General features: G+C 32.8%; 1 protein-coding gene across 1 annotated transcript; it reads right to left on the minus strand.

Moving 5' to 3' along the window:
- Positions 1–3,452: 3,452 nt before the first annotated feature.
- On the minus strand, positions 3,453–10,021 carry LOC113871162 (ABC transporter B family member 1). The gene is made up of 10 exons (XM_027508025.1): positions 9,292–10,021; positions 9,151–9,205; positions 8,878–9,053; positions 8,566–8,766; positions 8,197–8,456; positions 7,786–8,102; positions 7,432–7,655; positions 5,927–6,300; positions 5,124–5,838; positions 3,453–5,038 (listed from the first exon to the last, which is right to left on the minus strand). The coding sequence occupies exons 1-10, from the start codon at positions 9,724–9,726 to the stop codon at positions 3,752–3,754; spliced, it is 4,044 nt and encodes a 1,347-aa protein (XP_027363826.1). The 5' UTR covers positions 9,727–10,021; the 3' UTR covers positions 3,453–3,751.
- Between the last annotated feature and the right edge of the window lie 5,442 nt (positions 10,022–15,463).

Raw genomic sequence — 15,463 nt, forward strand, 5'->3', positions numbered from 1 at the left:
GTAAATTGTAATTGTTGCAAGAGTTAGTTTAGGAAAAATATATATATGTGTACTAATTTTAATTTTAACAAAAAATTAGTTTTAATAATGTTTTAACAACATCCATCACTTATAATTTGTATTTTCTATAAAAGTTATTGACTATGCAATGAACTTTTTTAAAGTTAAAGATGTCATCTCACATGAGAGACAAATTAAATTATGCAACAACAGTGTGTATTTATATTTTAACATTTATTTCATTTTGATGATAAATAGCGTCTATGTGCATCTCTCTCTTTGTCAAGTTCATTCTAAATGGTAGGATATCTTTGTATCTTCTCCAAATAAAGTCTTCAGATTTTGAAGTAATTAAGTTTTTCATAATTTTATCTGAGAAACTTTCCTAAAAAAAATATTTTAAATATTTTTTTACCTCAACAAAGAACATGAGTATTTGACATTGGCTGACTAAATTGAAGTTCACACTAATATTTTGGTTATAAAAAAAACTCTAAATATTTTAAGTTAAAATAGTTATGACATCGTTAAGGGTGTGTATGTGATTTATATCATATGGTTGTCATCCATCTTTAATAAATAATTGATGATTTTACATTGCTTCAAACAATTGAATACTTATCATAAGAGAGGGGATTGAATCAACAGTAACTTCATCTTTTTGAATTATAAATAATGCGTGTTCTTTCTTTCCAATGTGATAATAGTTCATTGAGATATACAATAAATATCCTTTTGGTCCATGTAAAATGAATAACAACATACCACACCCGTACAACTTTTTTTTTTATCACTTCTAGAAGTTAAATTTTAGGATGTATTTAACACCTTTTTATAATTTTAATTTTGAAAGTAATCATAAATCACTTCCAAATTAATTTTCCAGAAGAGTATTTAATTTTTTTAAAAATTAATCTTTTAGAATGATTTTTAAATACTCTTAAAAAATTTAATTTCATAATGCCTTAAACACTCAATCAAAAATAATTTTTTGAAAGTGATGCAACTAAAAAAATGCCAATTTTAAAATAAATTTTTCTTACAAAATATTTTTTACGGTAAAAAAATCAAGGTCCAAATAATTGTAAAGCCTAACCCCAAATAATTAGTAAGTGAAGTAAGACAAAAGTTTTTCCATTCAACATATCATGGATTTAGGCTCTCACTTATCTCTTTAAAATGGGATGAATGTAAGTTTTTATAAGTATTTTTGGAGCTTTTCTTATCTTGAAATTAGGTGCCATTCCTTCCTCTTAATTCTTTTTGTTTTAAAAAATGGTTGTAAAGATTAAATAACTTTGCACTTCAAGTTTAGGATTACAACAAAATCTATAATTTCTAAGTTACAACCAACATGGCGAACCTGGGTTTAACGAGCTTGAAGTATGGATATAGATAGAGTGCCAATTTGACAATGATAAGGCAATGCATCAAACACTAATATAGACGTACACATTCCCGAAAAAGAAAAAGGAAAAAACTAGGCATGTAAACTTCACCATTATGGTATGGACCCTCCCCTCCAAAAATATAAAATAAAATCACCTAAGTGGTTAAAAACTCAAGTGTTGTACTTCGACTAGTTCAACTGCATTGAGGTTTGTATCTAACACTAGGAAATAGAAGTTAATCTAAAATGACAACTTTCATTGGATGCTCCATTTGATAACACTGTCCAATTTTGTTGGCGAAAACACATGCATGATCTTGATTCTCGTGTTATGGAGGGCCATAATAAATGTTGATATCCAAATATTTGTTGTTAATTTGCCATATGTATCAAGCTCGTGTGCACGAACTAAAAGTTCTAACCTTACTTTGTGTCATGTCATCTCCATCAATGAGCTCATGCGTTGCTATTTATACCTTTACTTTGGGGCACAGTGACCAGTGTTTGGTCTCCATGGCCGATAAGTTACAAAAATAATTTTTATACTTTTTAGTTCTAATAAAAGTATACAATTTATATACTCATCTTAATCACATTTAATAATTTTAAATTAAATGGGGAAATCACATCATATAAACCAATCGGTGAGAATTGTTTTAACTTATTGTAGTCTCAATTTGGAGTTTCAAGTTTAAGCAGAAGTTATTTTGTCATTTTGCCATAGAAAAAAGAAAAGCACACTCCTTTAATTTGTCATTTTCTCATAATCTTTTCCTTGGATTATGTCCCACTCCCACGCTTGTCCACAAAGTCGTCCCACATTTAGATCCTTGTTCGATTTTCGGTTGTTGTAGGACTTGAAGTCATGCACGTTCGTGCCGCAATCATGTGATTTGAACTCAATAATGCACGTTCCCTACAAGCTACATGCAGCAGCATCGAGTTAAGATCTCAGGACCAGAAGATTTATAACTGCTGTGATAGGATGAATAGTTCTTTGCAACGTATATGAGATAGTCTAGGGACAACAGTGCCAGCGTTCAAGGTGAGGCCACCACCCTCATTACTGCTCCCATCAGGGTTAGAAAGTGACATAATATTAATATTTAATAGCCAGCCATGTTAGTTAATTTTGATGTCAAAATTTCTAAATTCATGCAGACAGCCTTTTTTTTTTTTTTTACATTTATGTCTATTGCCCTCGCAAACTCGTGAATTAGTCGTTCACTTTAACTCCCGCATTTATATTTTCCAGGATAAAACTCTTTGATTCATTGTATCAATCTAATCTTGTTTCATTGTTGGGTAAAATATGTTGTTTTATTGTTATATATTATAATTATTTTAAATCGTTCTTTATATTAAAAAAAAAGTTAATTTGATTTCCGTTTTATAACCATATCAAATTTAGTTTTCATCGTCTAGTGTAATTCTAATACCATTTGTTGAAGTAAGTGTAAAGACCAATTATAAATGAGTATTACGTATAAAAACCTATACTTAATGATATTTTTTAATTCAATTCTTATCCTTCACTAAAAAAACTTGATGCGAATCTCATGGTGTTTATAACCATAACAAACAACAAAAATAAGTTTAAAAATAATTTTTTTGTAGAGGCAAAATAAAAAAAAATTATATAAGATTCAAACTGAAAATAAATGTATATGAAAACTAAAAAAATATTTAAACCCTATATTATTAAAAACATTGGACTATAATTATAAATGTTACAAATGTTAAGTACACATTGAGTATGTTACAAATGATAAGTTAAACGCCTCTTGCCAAGATATCTAGTTTATATTTGCCATTATATATTATTAGGTGTACTACTACTAACTTACCACAATAACACTTTTTTTGCTACTCCAGTTACATTCTATACTTGAAATGCCTTTAACAAATAACTATTATTTAAAAAGTGAACACTTAATGACATAACAATATATAATTATATGAGGTGCTGATCACCAAAATTAAATCTTTTGCATCATGTTAGTTAATAATCATCCGAATCCTTTTGAGGCAGAGACTACCTACCAGATATTGAACCATCCACGATAACAGACGAGGGTCTAATGACAGTGTTCATTACAGTTGATGCTTTAGAGCAAAGGGGAGAAAGATGCAAAAAAAAGGCCTTATAAATTCATAAAGATGGACATCTATTATCTGTTTCAATCTCATTCCTGTATTCTTCCTTAGTAAGATTCATAAAGACAAGAAGATAACATTCTTAAATGGGAGGAGATGAGGGAAGATACACAAACTATACTATGGTCAAAACAAAAATGCCAATAATTATAATTGGCACATGACATATACCTTTTTTTTTTCTTTCTTTTGAATAGTTAGTTGCTAGCCTTCTCTTTCATTATCTTTGGGTCTTGCTGAAGTACTTGAACCTGAGGGCATCCCAACAATGGCTTCATTATTTGTCAACCTTTGTAATTGAATCATGCGTGCATACATCCCATCAGAGTGATTTTTCAACAACTGTGAATGGGAGCCTTGTTCTGCTACTTTCCCATCATCAATAACTGCAATGAGATTGGCATTCCTGATAGTTGATAGTCTGTGTGCAACAATGATAGTAGTTTTTCCCGAGCAGGCACGGTCTAAGGCCTCCTGAACAGACCTCTCAGATTCAGTATCAAGTGCACTTGTTGCCTCATCAAGAAGCATAACTTCTGCCTTCCTCGCAAAAGCTCTGGCAATTGCTATTCTTTGCTTTTGCCCTCCAGATAGTTGAACCCCTCTCTCGCCAACAAATGTCTTGTATCCATCTGGCAGAGAAGATATGAACTTGTGAGCATTGGCAAGAGTTGCAGCCTCTCTAATCTCAGCTTCAGTAGCTGAGTCATGCCCATATGCAATGTTTTCATAAATAGTAGTAGCAAACAGGCATGGTTCCTGAGGTACCACAGCAATGTGTCTTCTAAGGGACTTGAGATTGTATTTCCTTATGTCCTTTCCATCAATCATGACCCGGCCGGATGTTGGATCATAGAACCTTTGTATAAGTGCAATGACTGAGCTCTTACCACAGCCACTAGGCCCAACAAGGGCAAGAGTTTTACCTGCCCTGGCTCGAAGACAAAGGTCACGAAAAACTGGCATATCTGGTCTAGTGGGATAAGAGAAGTCAATGTGCTTAAGTTCTACTTCACCTCGAATCCGATCAGGGATAGGGGTAGCATCTAGATCATCTGGCTCAATCTCAGTTCTCCGGTCAAGGAGATCAAAGACTGACCTCATTGCTCGACCACCCTTGATGAAGTCAGGAGCCAGGGTTAAGGTTTCAGCAGCACCATTGGCAGAAACCATAAGTACCATAAAAACTCGGATTGTTTTAGAGAAATCAGATATACCATGCTTCACAAGCCAAGAAGCATACCAAAGACCAAGTGCATATGATGCATAGAGTGCAAACTGAGCTATCCCATATCCACTTCCAGAAATTTGTCCTTTCCAAAAGCAGCGCCGCAGTGGAGTTTCGAGATTGGAGGTGAAAAGGCCAACAATTTTCTTTTCTGAATTAAAGGCAGCAACGGTCCTTACATTGGCTATAGCCTCTCCAGCTAGTTGTGTGGCCTTGGCATGAGCAGCTTCCAGATCACCAGAGAAACCAGTCATGAACATTTTCTGTTCAAAATTTAATGGAACGAATAAATGGCTAATACAAAATTGGATTACTAAGCTTGCCAGAAAAAGATGTGAAAAAGCAAACCTGCAAAACAGTGGCTGCAACAACAACAGGGAAGACAGCCACAAGAACAAGGGCAAGGCGCCATTGCAATACAAACCCAGCAGTGCAGGCAACTAGCATAAGTGCAGTGTTCTGCACAATAACTGAAATCCGATCTCCAATGGCTGATCTCACATTGTTGGCATCAAGAGATAGCCTTGCTGCAATCCTAGCACTCTCATTTTCCTCCTGATCAAACCATGCCATTTCATTTTTAAGCACTGCAGTCAACATTTTCTCCCTTACACGTTTTGTGAGATTTTCACCAACAATATCCCAGAAGAAGTGCTGCAATGTATTGAAGAGAAGTGCAGTTGATGAAAGCCCAATCAACAAGTAGCAGTATTTTTCAATTTCTCGAATCATGTGTCTGTGATTTGGATTGTAATAGACACTGAGGACAGCGCTAAGAACATAAGCAAAGAATGCACTAAGGGATCCACAAACAACAGATCCTATAGAACCAATTAAAGCATAAAGCCATTCAGGAGAGTTCATTTTTGCGAGTCGCCAGAAGGAACTGGCTTGATCTTTGAAAGCAAGCTTTTCATGCTTGTAATTTGGATGTGATGCATCAACGGTCAGACTAAAATCAGACGTAGAGAAGTCAGACAGTCTCCGTGAGTATGGTGATCGGCCATAAGAAGAATTCCGAGCAATTATGGGTGAGCTTACAGAGTTTCTAGCACTTGAAGGCCTGCAAATGAATACATCCTCAACTTAAAATATCTATTTATGAGTGACTAATTCAAAGAATGCCAATGTTCAATATTGGTGAAAGCTACCTTGCACTACTCTTTCTGGCATTACTCATAGAAGTTTCATGTGCCATCTCCTGCATCTTGATAAGCTTGGCATAGACTCCATTTTCACCTTTGGCAAAGAGCTCATCATGAGTTCCAATTTCAGAAACAATTCCTTTCTCAAGCACAGCAACAAGGTCAGCTTTGCGAATAGTGGAGAGGCGATGAGCAATGACAAGAGTTGTTCTACCAATCATGAACCTATCAAGGGCTTCTTGAACCAACTTTTCTGACTCAGAGTCCAATGCACTTGTTGCCTCATCTAGGAGAAGAATTGCTGGGTTTTTCAGCATTGCCCTTGCAATTGCAATTCTCTGCTTTTGTCCTCCTGAAAGTTGCAGCCCTCTCTCTCCTACCTGTAATTTCAAATAATTTGCATTTTTAACCAAATAGTATAACCGTTATTATCTAAGAGTCTTGTAACAACAGAGATGTCATTCTAGGACTAAGATTTTATTTTAAATCTATTAGTAGTTTCTGTCCATAATTATATATTATCGTATATAATACACATCGAGTTTAGAGTTCAACGCAAAGTATTTTTCTCTGTTTTAACACAATGAGTTTAATGTCAATATTCATTTTTTGTTGCTCTGTTCTGGGCATCTCTAGCTTAACAGTTTTAGTCTTTAATTAATAAAAGATATCAATTCAGAGTCGTTTAATTAATAATATGATTCCAGCACATGCATTGTTGACCGAAGCATGTTACCCTCTGGGTCGTTTTCAAATGCATTGTATGACCAATCACTTTGTAGCTTTGACTTTAAAAAAATCAATTAAAATAATAGTGTGCTTTGCTTGTTGACCAAATAAATCAGTCTTGACTTAAATGTATGAGAGGTTGCAATTATAGATTCCTAAATTGTCCAACCAAACATGAAACCTGGTCAAGATCCGTATGCCTGGGCTTCACATTTTACAATGATAAGTTCCATAAATAAATTAGACATTATCTACTGTAAAGAAATTAGTCTTTCTATATAATGTTACGTTACCTACTGTAATAATTATGTGATACATCAAGTCTATTTCTTCTTTTATTTTATTTTTTTGAAAACATTATGTCTAATTCTGCTTACCAGTTTATCTATTTAACATATATTTTATTTTACACATTAATACATGCTGAAGTCAAGATCCGTATACTTGGGGTTCACGTTTTACAACGATAAGGCTTTACTCCTCTCTTAGCGCAACTGCCATAAAATCCAAAGACATTATCCTCTTTCTATGAATGGATTGTTGCCTATTGTAATGATTATGGGACACACCATGCATATTTTCATATATATATATATATATATAAACGGAGTAGCTAGCAATGATGGAAAGAAGTCACGATTAAATCCAGAATCCAGATGATGTGAAAGGATGTGATTGATTTTACAAGGCCATTGCGGTGGTTGATGATCAAGCACCATCACAAATATGCATTTTCACTGGACCCTTTATCACAAAAACAACATTAGTCTAAGTTGACTGACCTGAGTTTCATAACCTTCGGGAAGTTTGATGATAAAAGAATCAGCATTAGCTACTCTGGCAGCTTCTTCTATCTCAACCTTGGCTGCATCAGGCCTACCTAAAAGTATATTTTCTCCAATTGTGGTAGCAAATAAAGCAGGCTCTTGACTCACTAGTCCTATCTGCTGTCTCAACCACCTAAGCTTCAATGTCTTAACATCATGCCCATCAAGCAACACTTGTCCTGCAAAAACACATGGTTACACAACACAAACCACATGGTCATTAACACCACACTTTAATCTCAAACTCTCAATAAACAAGTTGATTATCTAATCTAACTTTCAAAGACGTAGAATGAATTCATAGTTTACCTGACGAAGGGTCATAGAATCTCTCAATGAGGGACACAATTGTGCTCTTGCCTGAGCCACTGCTTCCCACCAAAGCCATGGTCTTGCCAGCAGGCACATTCAAGGAGAAGTTGTTAAGGATCCGAACCTCTGGCCTTGAGGGGTATGCAAAGTCCACATTTTTCAGCTCTACTAGTCCTGTCACAGTCTCTAACTCCAAACCTGTTTCAGTCTTTCTGTCTATACTCGGTTTGTGATCAATCACACGGAAAATTTTAGCAGCAGCAACTCTTGCCTTTGTAAAAGCAGCCATGCTGGGTGCAGACTGGCCTAAAGCCCTGTGTGGATGAAATACTTAATCACTAAGGTTAAACAATATAGTCACTAATAAAGCTTACTACAACATGAAAGTGCAGCAAATACAGTACTCACAATCCACCAATCATAACAGAAAACATGGTGGCAATGGCAAGCCCTCCATTGGTGTATTGGTGCCTAACCAGATAGCCTCCATACCAAAGCAAAAGAGCATAGCAACAGAAAACAACAAAGTAAGTGGCACCCAATCCCATTCCCTTTGCAAATCCACTTCTGTAACCAATCTTTTGGGCAATCCTCAATGCTGAGGAATAGGCCTCTAGTGCCCTGGTCTCCCCAACAAATGCCAACACCACTCGAATTTGGACAACAGTCTGCAAATTTGGCTCAATATGAACAACAGCCAGATGAAAAAAAAAAAGACATAAAGAAAATGATCACAAAATTTACTTATTTGTTTATTTGTGGTCTCTTATGTCTTACCTGTTCCACAATGTTGCCAGCTTCAGAAAGAGCTTCCTGGCTTTTGCTAGATAGTTTGGCCAAAGTTGTGGTGTGAATGGCTCCAATTACAGCTATCATAGGAACTACAGCAAGGGTAACCAGTGCTAATTGCCAAACAGCAGTGAAACCCACAACAAACCCAGAAACAAATGTAGCCATGTAGTGAATGAAATTACCCAACTGCACACAAAGCAACCACAAAACAGTAATCATATTAAACGCTACTCTAATCTAATTCAATTAAAAAACAAAACAAAAACGATTGAATTTGCTTATGCTTTTGTGCTTCACCTTCTCGCTAATTGCATCTTGTACCATGACAGCATCAGTGTTAATGGCAAAAACAACATCGGATGTTCGAACCTCTGTGTCAAAGAATTGAATGTCTTGGTCCAACGCTGCTTCAAGATACCCGATCCTCATCCTCGTTGATTGGCGCTCACCTGTCCACATCCAACACGAAATCTCTGCAACAAAACCAAAGTACCTTTTCACATTCACAACCTCAAAAATTGCAAAAACAAACAAAAAAATTCCAAACTTAGGGGGAAAAAAAAAACATACCTGCCCATGAAGATGCCCATATGGCAGCACCCACGACCAGGAAGTAAAATGCATACTGCAAACGAAACAACACACTCACATCCAACACGCTACACAATCACCAAAAACATCAAACTTTGAACTATGCTGTGAGTTTCTTACCTTCACCACTTCCTGGGTCATCTTATCCAAATTATTTGCATTGGAACCGAAGGAATTCACAAGATCAGCAAAGAACCGAAGAAACAGTGGCAAGGAACATCCATGTACTATTGCTCCAACCGTTCCAATTGCCATGAGAATGTAATCCAACCCATCAGCAAATCTGAAAAGCTCAATAAACCCAACAGAAGGAACACTCACACCCTTCTCCCCACTACCACTGCCACCACTAGAAGCCCCATTAGAAACACCACCACTATCTTTCTTGGGCACTGAAACCACCTCTTCCTCCTCCATTTCCTTTGGTTCTTCTCCCTCTTCCAATGTTGTTGGGTTGGATTTATGTGAGTCAGAAGAAGACACAAGCTCAAGTCCTTGCATTTCAGACCATCTCCACTGCTCAATGGTCTTTATCTCCTCAGAATCTTGAGACATTAGCAAAACTAAAAATTCCTTAGCTTTATCAACCACTACCACCACCGTTCCTTTATTATCTCACTCTATTCTTCTTCTTCTTCTACATGGCTTTTATTGAGCTCCTCATGTTTCAGCTGCCAAGTGCCAACCTTTTTCTATTCACACTCTCAAAATTTTGTTTTTTGGTTTTATTTAACCTGGTTTATAGTAACGGGTTGTTTCCCTTTATCTCTCCCTCTATTAATTTCACTTGTGTTATTCTTCATTCTTCTTGTTGTTGGTGATATGGGAATAGGAATAGCAATAGTGTGTGGTGTTGAATATGTTAAAATAGTAGTATTAGTATAAGTATTACTCTTATCTTGTAGTAGTGGGAATAGCTGCTGTATCAGTGGGTTAATGTTCAGTTTGCTTGTTCTGTAAAGAAAAGAAAACTCCGAAAGTGACAGATGGTGAGAACCTAGACAGGGAAATTTTCGAAACATGGAGAGAGAAAGAAGGGGAGAGAGACAGAGAGAGAGATTGATTGTCCACCCGACTAGAAGCACTGTGTGAAAACTTGAAGATGGGTTTTTGACTGGAATAGATTCAAACGAGTGGAACAAAACTATATTTTTTAACTGTTTTTTTTTTAAATATGTGAATGATAATCGATTTCTATTGCTTAAGGCCTTCCACCCAAATTGCCTGTCCTACTCCACAACTTCTCTTCGCTTTTGGAATGAATATATTATTTTGAAAAATTTATATTCTTTAATAATTCGTATAAAAGATATATATATATATATATATATATATATATATATAGGTGAAGAGTAGGGGGATTAGAAAATAAAAAAGAAAAAAACGGAACGAAGTGCATTGTAAGCAACTGAATTTATACATTCACAATTCATGTCTCAAAACTTAATTAAGTTAATTTGATGAAATTATTAAAGAATTAATTAAAAATACATTGATCTAAACAAAATCTAAAAAAAGTTAAAGTTATTTAGGTATGAGTTAGTTTTGTATTTATAAATTCTTTGTTAGCTTTTTCAACAAATCATTAGTTTTTATAACTCTTACAGGATGATTTGTATACATAACTAAGTAAAGACTGAATTGAGAATCACTTTTAATATTAATTTTTTGTTTATTCCAGTTAAAAAATTTACAAAAATGAGCAAAACATATAACGCACAGTTATTTAAAAAAATTACAATTAATGATAAATCAAATCGTTTTTTTTACTCTGTATTATGAGAAATAATCATGAAGTAGCCCTAAACATTGGCTTTTTTATTTAAATAATACTTTTTTAAAAATAATTTCTTAAAATAGGTATATTTTAAAACTAATTTCTTGTCTAGTACTTTTTTTTGCCAACTCAGCAGCAGTATCGCACATGCATAAACGATAGTAAATTTTTAGTTTAGTATCGGTAATATTGGAACGATACTCTATTAAAATAATAATAAAAATTTACTATCGTTTATGCATGTGCGATACTGCTGCTGAGTTGGCAAAAAAAAGTACTAGACAGGAAATTAGTTTTAAAATATACCTATTTTAAGAAATTGTTTTTAAAAAAACATTATTTAAATAAAAAAGCCCTAAACATTAGTAAATATGAACTGGTTTTATAAAAATGTGGTTAAATAATTAAAAAAACATTTTTATTAAATAATATAACAATATATACTCTTCTTCTCTTAATTATCAATATATTTCAAATTGATGTACAACTGATTAATAGGACCCTTAAAAATTTTAGTCCACTAGTTAAGATGTGGTTAAATATCTGAAACGTCACACCCTGCAGTTATCAAATCTAAAATTTAAAAATCACAAAAACCTTGTAAGATGTTAAGAATCTGAGGTTCTGAAACTCTTAAATCAAAGAATACGATTCAACAAAATTGTTAGGAAATCGTCGACATATCTGGGGATTCCTCCGAAATTTGATTCTTTATTGAAAATGACAGCAAATTAAATGCTTTGTTTAAGGGACACTGCCTTAAGTCAGGGCTGATTAAAAATGTTCCAAATATTAATCGTAATTAAGCTTCAAAAATTAAACTAACATGCTTCAGACACTGCAAAGCAACCTCCAACATCACGCTTTGGCTTTAATTAGGCTTAAAAACAATAACGTGACCCAAGTTCTGAGTATTCTGACACTGTTAAATTCCTTAATGTCCGTTTTTTAAAAAAAATAAAAATTCTTGGTCAGTGGCATCATGCCAATAATTAGATCAATGTATTTGGATAAATCATAGCAGCTTTTGAGAAAAAAAATAAAAAAATAAAAAACTAGGAAAGCAAGTTAAACTGAAAAAAAAAAAAAAAACAAACAGTAACACCATTTGTGAGGTTACAGAAAAAGGTATGGGTTGGATTTCTTTCTCCAATTTTACGTTTGCCGTACAGTCTTAGCTTAAGGATCAATTCTGTTGGGTGCCCTCCATGACCAAGTCAAACCTCAGGCAAAAGAAATGAATTTATCCTTAGAATGTGAAATTACAAGTGTATTTTTACTTGATTTATCTAGAAGTACATTACAATTTAAATTTATAAAAACTCAAAAGTAGATATAATTAAGATTTATGTACTTAAAATAAAATAATCTCTAGGACTCTGATGAATTTGTGATTACAATTGGTATATAAATTTAGAGCATCATCACAGAGTTGAAGCCTGCAACACATTGGAGAGTAGCAAATAATTACCTTTCGGCTTTCAAGTAAAGTTTAACAACATGCGTGCCCGACAAAAATAATGATTTCCTATGCCCTTTTAATTTATGAAATAAAATAAGGTATTTTAAAGTTTCAATCTGAAACCTAGCCACATGGTTAAATTTATGTCTTGTATTCGATAAGGTTATATATATGAACGGTGAATCACGGATTTGAGACTTTCAATTTGGTTCTGTAAACGAAGAAATGTGTAAAGAGATAAAATAATAATTTGTTTATAAAATAGTTATTTAAATATCAATGATAAATATATTCTCTCTCTTTTTTTTAACTTCACAAGTTCTCTTAACTTGGAGGGGTTAAATTCGTTCTCCTTGTTTTACGTCAAAAGGAGATAAAATCACCTTTTTTTTTAAGAGGACTAGACACTTTGCATCCTACGGAAAAGAAAAAGATATTAACTACTGTTGCGTAATATATATGGAACGGTATATGAACGTGTACAGACATGAACAGTGTTAAAAGTTTTATGCGATTTTTGGGTTAACGATCAAGGAAATATTTCCCCTGTTAAAAATTCAAATAGATGAAAACTTGTATAACGAGTTACAATTGTTTCTTACAAAAAAAAACAAACAAACAAGCACTCACAAATCTTCATAAAGTTAATTTCCATATAAAGGCAAAAGAAGTTAGCTAGCTCTGAGTGAATTAATTGTCAGATATAGTAAAAGATAATTTAGCTTAAAGAATTTTGTAAGATTTTAAATATAGTTTTTTAATCGATTCTAATTTCTATTTTCTTAGAAAATTAGTAGCTACGATCCTTAACAATGATATAAGTAACTAAAACGATTCAAACTAATTTTTAAATTAAAATTTCATAAAATTTGTTTAAACCAAAAAAATATTATTTGGGAAGAAAGCGTGTGATACTCCCACAAAGACAAGTGAATGGGTTGAGTCTGAAACTGAAGAAACGAAAACGGGGTTTGGTGTTCTTAATATGGGAATTCGTACATAGCTAAGCCATGGATATGGGAAACGTAAAAACCCCAATTGAACAAATGGTAAATTCAATTGGAGAAGAGACTCCCACCTTTGACAACTCCTCGCCAATGTTATGCTTATGCAACCACAAGTCATTCCTCCATATTTAATATATTAGTCCACTTTTTTATATTTTTAAAAAAATACTAAATATTATTAGTATTTGTAATTTTATTTGTTAAGTATTAATACTTCTGAGATCGGTTATCTATTAACCGTTCTCTAAAGTCATATATTAAGCGATTAATAAAAAACTGCTATCTAAAGTTATTCTTGTAGAGCGGTTAATAAAGAACTGCTCTCTAAAGTCATTAAAGTTATTTATAAATAAAACACGCTCAACACATTTTTTCTTTTTAGCTAACAAAGTTGGTCTTTTTTACTGTAAGTTCTATCTGTCTTCTCTGTTATCTTATGTTCTCTTCATCTTTCTTGTTAGCTTGTTCTCTTCATCTTCTATCACTAACAAATTGATTTTTTTTCACATTTGTAGATATCTCATCATTCTCTATTAGTTTGCTCTCTTTATCTTCTCTATTTTAACAATTAGTTTTTTTTTTATATATATTTGTAAGTACCTTTTCATCTTTGTTAGTATGCTCTTTTATATTTTTTTGTGCTAACAAATTAGTTTTTTTCACATCTATATGTACTTTTTTTTCTCTTTTTTTTTCTTCTCTTTGTTAATAGTGAATCATCCATTATCTCTTTATTTCTTTTTCCCCTCTATTAACATTAAAAATCATCCTACTAATTATTTTTTCTGTTTGGTTCATGCAGATGTGGACTGTTTGGTTAACACCAAATGTATAAACTCAAGATTCAATTTTAATTTTTGATAAAAATGAAGAAAACTCACAAAAAAATTAATTCTAAATTTTGATTTAAACGTAATAATAAATTAATTTTACTTTGCAGCAGAAAACTAAAAAAAAAACCAATTTCAAATTTCAGATTCGCAACTTACATTTATACTTTAAAAAATCGTTCTACATGTAACCGCTTTCTAATCTTAACTTTTGATAGCAGTTGTTTAACCACTCTCTTAAATATAACACAAATGGAACCACTCTCTAATCTTAATTTTGAGAGTGGTTGTTTAACCGCTCTCTTGAATATAACACATCAGATAGTAAGATTTTAGAACAGTACTAAACGCTCTCTAATTTAAAATAGAACCACATTCAGGTCTCCATTCTGCCGTAGTGCATACTTTTTATTTTATGTAAATTAATTATGTATATTTTTATAATTTAAATTTTTAATTTTATTAAAAGTAAGAACGCTTGTATACCATATTATGCATTAGTTAATAATTTAGTAAATTAAAAAAAAATAAAATATATATATATATATATATATATATATATATTCTTTAATGTAACACACAAGAGCACAATGCATAAGATAAAAAACGATAACATCAAAACAAATTAATCTTAATAATTGAATTTTATATAAACGATCAAAATTAAATTTATTTAAAATTCATCTTAATTATACATATAATATTAAATATTCTTTTCTTTTTTAATAAATGTCGTTTATAAGAGGCAAAATAGCATTGGTATATACGAGGATATTGAAGGATTTTTGTCGAAGAAGGAACCATGTACGGATTGATAATTGTTACTTGCTCTCACAATTTCTACATGTACGAACTTTTAATAATCATGAGTTCTTTTTAACATATCATGTGTTTTAAACTTTTAATATTTTAAAAAAGTTTTTAATCTTTTATTTGATCCTTTATTTTTTTCAAGTAAGTCCCTCAAAAATCTTGTTTTATTTTTCTTTCAATTTGGTCCTCCTCAAGCAAGGTCCTTTTTTTAACATAAAACAATCTAATAATGTCACAAGCTCAGTACCAGTGAAAGACTGACCAAGGGTTGAAGGCCATTTTTTCGAAAGCAAAGTGCTCCCAACACACTATAACGTCTACATGAGAATGCTATTTACTTGAAGATATAACTTGGAATATTGCTACGTTGGTGCACGTAGTTGAGGGATTTCTTGATCCAGGG

Source organism: Abrus precatorius, unplaced genomic scaffold, assembly GCF_003935025.1.
Source record: "Abrus precatorius isolate BTA unplaced genomic scaffold, Abrus_2018 Scaffold7, whole genome shotgun sequence".
NCBI lineage: Eukaryota > Viridiplantae > Streptophyta > Magnoliopsida > Fabales > Fabaceae > Abrus > Abrus precatorius.

Coding starts and splice junctions, on each gene's coding strand:
- LOC113871162 (XM_027508025.1), bottom strand. CDS start 9,726: ATGTCTCAAGATTCTGAGGAGATAAAGACCATTGAGCAGTGGAGATGG. Junction 7,656..7,785: donor ATTCTATGACCCTTCGTCAG/GTAAACTATGAA, acceptor GTGTTTTTGCAG/GACAAGTGTTGCTTGATGGG. Junction 5,839..5,926: donor GCCAGAAAGAGTAGTGCAAG/GTAGCTTTCACC, acceptor ATTCATTTGCAG/GCCTTCAAGTGCTAGAAACT.